Source organism: Lemur catta, chromosome 14, assembly GCF_020740605.2.
Source record: "Lemur catta isolate mLemCat1 chromosome 14, mLemCat1.pri, whole genome shotgun sequence".
NCBI lineage: Eukaryota > Metazoa > Chordata > Mammalia > Primates > Lemuridae > Lemur > Lemur catta.
Window position 1 is genome coordinate 20,861,198 of NC_059141.1, and position 9,487 is coordinate 20,870,684.

The 9,487-nt window shown below is 40.2% G+C and overlaps 1 protein-coding gene across 2 annotated transcripts; it reads right to left on the bottom strand.

The window, feature by feature from the left end:
- Window positions 1–59: 59 nt before the first annotated feature.
- Window positions 60–3,520, bottom strand: SFR1 (SWI5 dependent homologous recombination repair protein 1). Of its 2 annotated transcripts, none has more exons than XM_045569364.1 (4): window positions 3,470–3,520; window positions 2,554–2,675; window positions 1,516–1,926; window positions 60–414 (listed from the first exon to the last, which is right to left on the bottom strand). In XM_045569364.1, the coding sequence occupies exons 2-4, from the start codon at window positions 2,647–2,649 to the stop codon at window positions 223–225; spliced, it is 699 nt and encodes a 232-aa protein (XP_045425320.1). In that variant the 5' UTR covers window positions 2,650–2,675; window positions 3,470–3,520; the 3' UTR covers window positions 60–222. The 2 variants fall into 2 exon arrangements, with proteins under 2 accessions (XP_045425320.1, XP_045425319.1); XM_045569363.1 differs by lacking the exon at window positions 3,470–3,520 and adding an exon at window positions 3,387–3,463.
- Window positions 3,521–9,487: the final 5,967 nt, after the last annotated feature.

Below are 9,487 nucleotides of genomic sequence, written 5' to 3' on the forward strand. Positions count from 1 at the left end.
CATTTTTAAGAGGCAAGGTGTTATTCTGTCACCTGGGCTGGAGTGCAGTGGCACAATCATAACTCAATGTAACCTCAAATTCCTCCTACCTCAGCCTCCTGAGTAGCTAGGACTATGGTGCATGCCACCACGTCCGACTAAGCTATAATGGTTTATGCCTTCTCTTTAAAACATGTGTCTTTTAATTGTCATTCTCAAAGATATTTTAGAGAAAAAAAATTATTAAACACCTATAAATTCTTCTTCACTTCTGTTATAGTGTAGCAATTTATCATCTAACCCATAGTGGTCTATCAGTTGAGTAAGGCTTAGTTTCTCGTTCTCTTCAGACATAGCTGATTGCAACTCATGAAGCAATAGCTGGCTACAGTTTCTCCACTTCTTTATTAACAGCTGCAACTGAGACAGGTCATTCTGAAACCGAAAACAAAACAAACACGAATGTATGTCAATAACTAGATGGTCATGCTATTTTAACTTACTCAGTGAAAGTTGTCAAATCAGTTGATGCACAGGGTTAAAGCCTAACATACCTGGGGATGAATAGGACTTCTACCTAGGAAAAAGTAGGATGATTACAAGTAGGATGGTTACAAGTGGAATGGTTACAATGGCACCCAACTGACTTCTATGGCCATTTTGTTTGTTCCAAACTCTGGACCATCCTTATCCTCGGGGAAAAATCAAATCATTAAATAGGGCAAAACTAGTAAAAAAAAAATACACTTTTTCTATTACAACTGTACTTTTTAAAAATGACACCATGGTGTACCTTCCAGTCAATTTTGCTGTGAACCTAAAACTGCTCTTAAAACATAACAAATATTCAAATTAAAAATTTTTTTCAACATTCAGTATCTCATAAATAAGTCATATTTAGAAAAATCCTAAAAATTCAAGAAAGCAAATGAGATACACTATTCCATCATTCTTTCCACATTGCTGGGGAAGAGTGAGCTACTACATATACATAAATTACTCAGGTAAGAAAGGTTAACTCCTTCCAAGTGCCGAAGTTCTACTTAATTCAACCAAACTGGGTTGAAATGTTAAATCTAATATTAATATATATATTTGTTATTTTCTCAAAATGCTGAAACACTTTAATTATTTGGGGGAGACACAAGATAAAAATACTTTTTATTGTACTCTGTGGCCCATTTTTAGTTTCATTCATTCACTGTCAGCTGTCACTTCTGTTCCCACTGTTGCACCTAATATTTAAAACCTCTAATATTGCTATGGGGTAGAAACTAGAGAGAAAAGCTTCAACTGCATATTAAATGAGAGTTGGGACTCTCAAATAAAGGTTTTATCTGGTGTTTAGAGGCCTCTTCTACTCTAAATCTATAACTTAGAGTTGAATTAAAGTTGTTGGAAATCAGGCTTCTGAATATTTGGTTTGTTATTTATTATGCTAAAAAAATAAACCCCTTGTTTTCTATTTTTGAAATTACTTTCCTGCAATTTATGTAAAAGTAAAAAATTATTATGCAATGGTCCTAAAATTCTTACCTTCGATCTATACATTTTGACTAGTTTTAGCCTCCGAAGGAAGTCTTCTTTCTCCTGAACCTGCTTAACCAATTTTGCTTTTACTTCATTTAATCCTTGTTTAGGAAGATTCTCACTCACAAACTCATTTTGGAGAGCACTGCAGGACCTGCTATCAAGTGATTTAGATTCACATACATTGACATTCTTGAAGGTATTTTTCAAACATGTACTTTCTTCAAATTCACTGTCTATGTGTTTAAAACTTTCTTGAAATTCCAAACAGTTTTCTTCTATGGAAGATGCTGGTTTCTCTGAACAGGTCTGGTCATTTTCTTCATCCTCTACTTTAAGACGTTTTACCACATTGTAACAGGAATTAAATGAAGATCGTGTTTTCCTTAATCTTTCTCTAAGTGTTGCACTCATGGGCTGTAATGTAAAGGGCACAAAACATTAAAAATGTTAATAAAGAAAAACATTCCTGATATAAATAAATCTACTAGAAATAAAGGCCTTACATTTCTACGATAGACACCACTAGATGGCTTTCTGTCTCCATATATCTAAAGTAGCCATCACAAAACACCTTTAATTTCTAGCTACATTAGTTTTGTTCTCTTTTTTACCTCAGCAAAGTCAACACCCTTCTAAAACAGTGTTGAGACACTTATCCCAGTAGTCACTGAACTACTAACAGCATGTGCCTCACACTACTCTAGGTGCTTTAGAATTACAGATTAAGGAAAAGACCTAGATCCTGCCAACAAAGAGCTTCATAGCAATATTGCACAGTTAAAACTTCCTCAATTTGGAGTATTATAACCTGATCTGAAAATAAATGAAATGAATTGATTCAAGATGAAAATCTGGCAGCAGGCAGGTGTGAGGAGTATCATACACCTTATCTCAGAAGAAAAACCTAAGATTACTACTTAATGAAGTATCTACTTATGCTACATATTATGTTAGCTAACAATCTTCAGTAGACTTAAAACCATCACTGCCACAATACTTGAACACAGAATGAACCCACTGGAAAAACTAAGATTTTTGTACTTGTTTTCGTGAACTATTTGCATGAAGAGATGGTGGATTCGCACAGGGCTCTGGAGTCCTAGGTAAAATCACAGCTGAATCTGATGGACTTTCCATCTTGAAAATGAACTCTTGGTTTACCTCTAAAAAAGAAAAAGTAATTATAAAATGGGAACCAAATTAACCACATCTCTATATGTAGTCGTCAATTTTTATCAAAGAATTTGTATTGGTGTATAAAACATCCGCAAGTAGGCCAGCAATTTCTTCTAATTTCACTTAGTTGTAATTTATTCTTGCTCGTTTTGCGGTTTTCCATTTACCTTCCCACGTAGGGACTAAGTTTTTTCATGACAAATTAACCAGCAAGTATCTCAAAGAAACAAGACTCTCCTTGTTTTGTTTTTATATATCAAAATACCTTCAAATACCGCATTAGGAAGGGAGGGGAGAATAACAACTTTAGAGAGGAATTCTTTAATTCCGTTACGGCAGCTTCGTAATTAAAGGAGATACAGCTTAAAGCTTGACTCAAAAAATATAATCAGACCTGTCAGTCAACCTGAACTCCAAAAGGTGTGTGACTAAAAACTGTTGCCCTCCACTCCCGAAGCCTGGGGAACAAGCCGAGATACGTTTACGCCCGTCTGCACCGTTTTAAGTGGCGCACAGACACTGAAAAGGAGGCGATTGCAGTTGTTTCCTCCAACAAAGGCATCGACTCTAGCCGGGTCAAACCAGCCCGCCGGGGACCCCAGGCCTGAGGAGGAGTCGAGTTCCCCAGACAGCAGAAAGCGTCCACAGCTGGGGACTCGACTCCACAGCTGACCCCCGAAGAAGTCCAGTTCTCAGACCTGCGCTCGCCCACAGCACGCCGCCTCCCTCCGCCATCCCCAGCTTGGCCAGAAAGCGCGCGCAGCTGTCGCCGTAAACCGACCTGGTACCAGGGGCGGGGTCGCACGGGAGGCGGAAGAGACGCGCGATTGGCCAGATTGAGTGAGGCGCACCGTTGTGCTTCGCCCGCCTCCCGAAAGCGACCCGACTGCGCGCGAACGGGGGCGGGACTTGGTCCAGCCAGCGGCGGCTGAGACTCGTGATTGGCAGAATTGACTGGCGCGCGCGCAGCTCTGCCCGGCCCTGCGCCCGAGAGCGGCGGGATGCGCGCGCACGGCCGCGATCCTGCGCACGGCGTCGGGGGCGGAGCTTGTGGACAACTGAGCCGTCCCGACGGGGGCGCGCTTCAGCCCTCGGCTTCCCTGCCCTTCCCTTCTTGCTTCCTGGTTTTTGTGTCTGGGAAGCGCGCCGAGGATGTCCCCGCCCCCGTTGTCCCGGCTGCGGCCGGTCTCATCTCTGCGCTCTCCCGCGCCGAGGCTGTTCTCAGGCGTGGCGCGACTGGAAGCCGCGCGGCTGCCTGCGAGTTAGAAATCCCAGTCGTCAACTCCCCGAAGGCAGAGACCACGAAAGAGCAGCGTTGGGTTCCAGCCTACTGCGAATCAAACTTGTGAGAAATCTCTGCCAGCGTCTGGGCCCTTTCGGTTGAGCTCATGTCTAGGCAAACGCGGCTGTCCCCTCACTAGGTTTTCTGTCGTATCTACCTCCAGAGGTTCCTTAGCTTCGAATCTTTTAGTCAAGTCTGAGAGAAAATGTAGCCCAACGCCATGTGTTGTGGCGCAGTGCGGGGAGCAGAGCGATCACTAAGGAAGGTTGGGCCCCTCCAGAACCGGGATGCCCGAGACAGACCTGGCCCTGGTCGAACACGCGCCGCTGCATCCTTAGTCCCTAGTATCCTCCCGCTTCCTGTGTGGCGAGGTTCTGTCGCTGTGCGACGGCAGAGTTAACCAGAGTTAACTGCATCGGGTGGAGCCCTGGGTTTGGGGAAATTCAGCTGAGTAACTTCTGAGTCACGGGAAAGCCGGGAATGTTCAGGGACGCATGTTCCCAGTCCTCTCATTGAATGGCCACTGTAGGCGTTGACACTGTCCCTTAACTAGCATCTGGTGATAATGGCTTAGAAGTAGCCCGAGGAAGTTATTTGAGTCCTAAACAGTCAAGTATAAATACAGAACCTGAAGACAACCTAATGGAATGATTAGGGACGTAAATGTCTAGGCTCCAATCCTGGCGCCATATTGTATGTGCTATCTACTGTAGTGTTTCTGTGCCTCAGTTTCCTCATCTGTAATATGACGTTGGAGGATTAAATGAGAATTGATGAGAGGCATCTAGGACAGAGCTAGGTATCTAGGAAGCGCTCAATAGTTACTTTGGTGTATTCATGGTGTATTCACCATTCCCTAAGTGATTTAAAGGTATATACCACAAACACTTCCATTGCTTCGCTTATCTCTCCCCCAAAACCCCATATTTTTAAAGACGTGAGCTGTGAGATCACACACAATTTAAACCATAAATAGCAGAAAACTTGGAGCCTCCACATATAATTAATATGTATTCCACACCTAAATTTTTTAAAAATTATATAAATTAACCTTGAGGAATTTACAAAGTGAAAGAGAACTCGTGGTTTTGTGATACAGGTGTCATTCACCTCACCCAAGTCACAGGTCTCAGTCTGTACGTTTATTTCTCCCTTTACTCATCCACTGGCATCAGTTAATCTCTGAAAAAAGCAGACTGATTTGTCCTGACACTAGAAGCACAATGCAGACGATGCATGTTCTTTATACCTCAGGGCATGAGGGTGAGTTGTTTTTACGAGTCCCTAAAATCAGCTGCTCCCAAATCCTTTTATCTTTACAACCTAAGCTTAGAGCTGTGTTTTTGCTGGCTGCATAAAGGAAAACAACATCTTGCCTTGCAAATGTTCTGACTTGCTTGTTATGTGAACCGGTATATTAAAATGGGATTGTTTGGCCAGATTTTCAAAGAACTGCAGAACACATATTCAGAAAAACCCGTATTTCAGATACGTGCATTTGTTGACCTACATCTCTGACTTCCATGCATTAGGATCAAATGATCTCCTCATACATAAGTTTGTATTTTACTTACTCCCCTCATATAACAAATTGGCAATCCACCTTCCTCTCTCCATTTAGTGTGAGAAATCTAGCCCTATACTTTTCATTGTACCTTCAGAAAAAGCCTACAAACATTTCCACGTCTTTAGTGACTTGCAATTATATTAGCCTATGGAGAGTTTGTTGTTTCTGACCCAGGATATTGTATGTTTCATATGAAACTTTTCAGGCAGGGAAAAATACCCACCCCAGTGAGCCAGAAAGCAAAGATTCCTTATCCTACCATAGAGAATAATTTGAGCAATAGAATTCAATAATAATAGTAATTAATATCAACCTAAGTCAGACTTTCCCTGTATTTTTAAATTTCTTCACTACCTAAGGCTACTCTTGGGCACTTTGTTATTCATCAGGAAGTGGTAACATGCTTCTTCCTTTCTTGTCTGTGATTGCTCTTTGTGGGATGATGACATAGACCTAAAATCTTTATGAGGTTTTTTTTGTTTTTTATTCCTTTTTAATGGCAAGAAAAAAATAGCGAATAGTGTCTCTTTCTCTCCTTCTTTCTCTCTCTCTGTCTACACACACACACACACACACACGTATTTTCAGCCACAATTAAAATTTTTATTTCTGTAGATTTATTTTTGAAATTCTGGGTGTTAGCATTATTTTTAAAGTCAATAGTAATCTCAGGATGATCAAAATTCCATTCCATAGACTTTTCTCTATTGACAAAAATTATCGTGTCACGTGGACATACCTAGTATTCATAGGTTATTTCATACACAATTAAAGATATAAATATACACCTTTGAAATTAGTATTAAAATCCACTTGGGTGGGGAACTGTGTAATATCTACAGGATTAGGTTGATGCACAATGTCCATTAGGACAAATTAAGCAAACTAAATTTAATACAGATTTATAACACAAGAAAATCTGCTAAATTGTCTTAAGTGACTTTCAATATTTTTTATGACATTTGCACATAAGTTAAAAATAACCTTCAAAAACTCTTCTCTCGGTTTCTCTTGCCATAAATTCAAGTCACATCTTACAGACCTATCCATGGTAAAGAGGTGTTTTAGTACTCTGTTCCTTCATAAATTTCCCTTTGAGAATAATTGACAAATATTTATATTTCTTTTCTCTATTACCTAAAGATCTCATATGGAACTCCATAATGTGTGGTTGCTACACTCGGAGAGACTATTGAAGACTTTGTTACCAAACGGTGACCTGTATGGATTAACTGTTTAATATTGTTTAGCCAAGATAAGCAAGAGAGAATTTTAGTTTCAACCCCAAGATAAAAGGGCCCCTGACTTACTGTTAGGCATGCCTGAGAAATTGCCTCACTGAGTAGGTTGGTTACTTAGAACATGGAACATGAGTGTGATAAACCTTTCCATCACCAGGCAACTAGAAAATTTATCTGATAAATAATATTCAGGAAAATGTACCAAATAAGAACCTAAAGGGCTCCCTTTACCTGAAGTTCCCGTCCTTTTATTCTACCAGATCTGGCACTTGGTCAAGTCCATTAGAGACTAGAGAAGCAATAGTGCCTGTGATTCACTGCTATTACTGGGTGTGTTTCCTTGAAGAAGAATAGAGTGATTCAGGTTAGATTAAAATGGTGAGGGAAGAGGTAGAGGAGGGGTTGGGGAGCTGTAGTGGCATAGGAGTTACATTGTTAAAAGGTAATGGGAGTAAAAATACTGCTGAGGGCACCATCCTTCTTAGATCCTTTTTTGACTCAGAAATGTCACCCCTGCATTATTTGGAGAAAAAGGGCATTAGATGTCAGCAAATACTTAAGCAACAGAACATGTCTTATAATCATCTTTAACTACCTTGAAGCTTGAGAGAGAACAACCCCCGAGATAATTTCACAGTATTGAAATCTGTTTGAAGTGCCGGCAAACAAGTCAACTCAGTTTTCTACTCTTACCTCTCATTACTGTTTCAGTCTTGAGACTATAAAAGGCTTCAACTTAGCGATGTTTTTTGAGGGGGAAGCTGGGGTGTCTAATGGTGCCAGGAAACTAAGGAGTTAAGAAACCGTGGTCTAGAATAATATTATCTTTTTGTTTCTGCTCTTCTACCCTTTGGCAAACTCTGATGATAAGTATAGTAGTAAAGAAAATCTGTGGGTTTAGCCTAACCAGAAATTTTCTGGCCCAGTTCAGGATCTGAGGGCTAGAATGAAATTTAATCCCTTTCCCACCACCCCACCAATTAGAGGAAACACTAGGTCTCCATTCCCAAAGGCAAGGTAAAAAGTCTTTGATGTCCAACACCAACGGTTAGAAGCGGTATCAAACCCTCGAGTACAGAGCCCTTGACCAGGTGATCTGCATCCCCAGCAACTATCAGATAAAGACATGTGATTACAGGGGAGATGGCTTGAGCAAAGGCACCTTTTTACTGATCCTCTCCCTTCCACCTCCAAGATTGTGCTCAGTGTCTATGTCCCCAACACTGTGTCTAAACTGTACGACTTGTCAGTGACAGCAACATTACCCAGCTCTCTACCTCCATGACACCGCTATGGCTACCAATATATAAAGTGTGAAATGTAATGACGACAGTGGTGACTCTCAATTGGCAAATGATATCACTCTTTTTTCATACTGGAAACATATCTTTCCCACAGAGAGGATCTTGGAAACGAAGAATAGACTGCGAATATATTTACCCTTGCATGATCCTCCAAGATTTCACCCAGCTGTTTACATTTGGTTAGCACAAGGTTAAGACAGAGAATACTTTTCCTTCAACAATGTAAACCTTTAACTCAAACTCTTCTGAACTCTCCCACCTCCCAAAACTTACCCTTATATTCCACTCTGGTTATTATTATATTAATGCCATCTACCAAGTACCCTCATCATCTCAAGTATTTTTCACTTGATGTAAGTACCTACCTCTGAGTCAAAGTGTCCTTTTCTTACAGCCACTTTCAAACTTTTATCTTTTTTTTAATCAAGAGAAGGATTACTTAAGTGTTTTCCAGCATTCCTTAGTACATGGAAATGATGGCTTAATCTGTCTCTGTTGTATTGTTTACTCTCTTATGCTCTGTTATGACTTCTGAATCTATGCCCTTCTGTGAATGCTGGATATTGAAAATGCAACCTCTGTTGCTGAAGGTCTGCTGCGAGGGGAATTCCTACCAAGTGCATGGATAACACCCACCGACAAAAATGGTCTTCTCAAGCTTTGAAAGCCTGTCCCTTAATAGAAAGCAGCCCATATACCAAAGAATACAGGTTTGGGTTTTGGAAGGCAGACAACTAATCACGTCCACATTTGTTAAGCAAATTCCTTTGAAACTATAAATTATAACCTACCCATAGGTTTAAAAAGAAAAAGCAAGCATTACTAAAAGTTGGCATTGTCTGAAATGCTTTCCTAGCCTAACTCTGGGCCATTGAAATAGAGATTTTGAACCTGCACGTACAAGTTTAGGATTTTTGTAAAGCTGCCAAACCTTTAATATAACAATAATTAGCATAAAGCTTGTGCAATTAAGCTGACCTGAAAAGAATGAGTTTGAATCTTTGGCAAGATGTTCCTCTTTTTTAAAAAGCAGTTTTACCAGTTCTTATTATTTTCACTCAGAGCTGTTTCCCACAAGTTTTGAAGAGATGTAAAGCTGACTTTGTTTTATTCCAATAATTGTCTTCAGGGATACCAATTTGTTTCCAGTCACTAGTATTCAGAATGAATCAATCAACCAAATTTACCTACCAATACAGCCTGTCCACTATGAATACTTTCCATTTTTACAGTTGAAAAGAATCAATTTTACTGCTCCCATCAATCTAGATAGCATCTTCCATGCTCGGAATGGATTAAGTTCCCAAAACAAATGTAAGTAAAAGAAATGCAGAGATATCCAACAGTAGATGCAGTGAGCCAGTACCTAAAGTGACTTGATTTTGATGAGTGAAAAATAGCATGT

Coding starts and splice junctions, on each gene's coding strand:
- SFR1 (XM_045569363.1), bottom strand. CDS start 3,423: ATGGCGGAGGGAGGCGGCGTGCTGTGGGCGAGCGCAG. Junction 2,676..3,386: donor CGTGCTGTGGGCGAGCGCAG/GTCTGAGAACTG, acceptor TTTCTTTTTTAG/AGGTAAACCAAGAGTTCATT. Junction 415..1,515: donor TCAAAATGTATAGATCGAAG/GTAAGAATTTTA, acceptor TTTCGGTTTCAG/AATGACCTGTCTCAGTTGCA.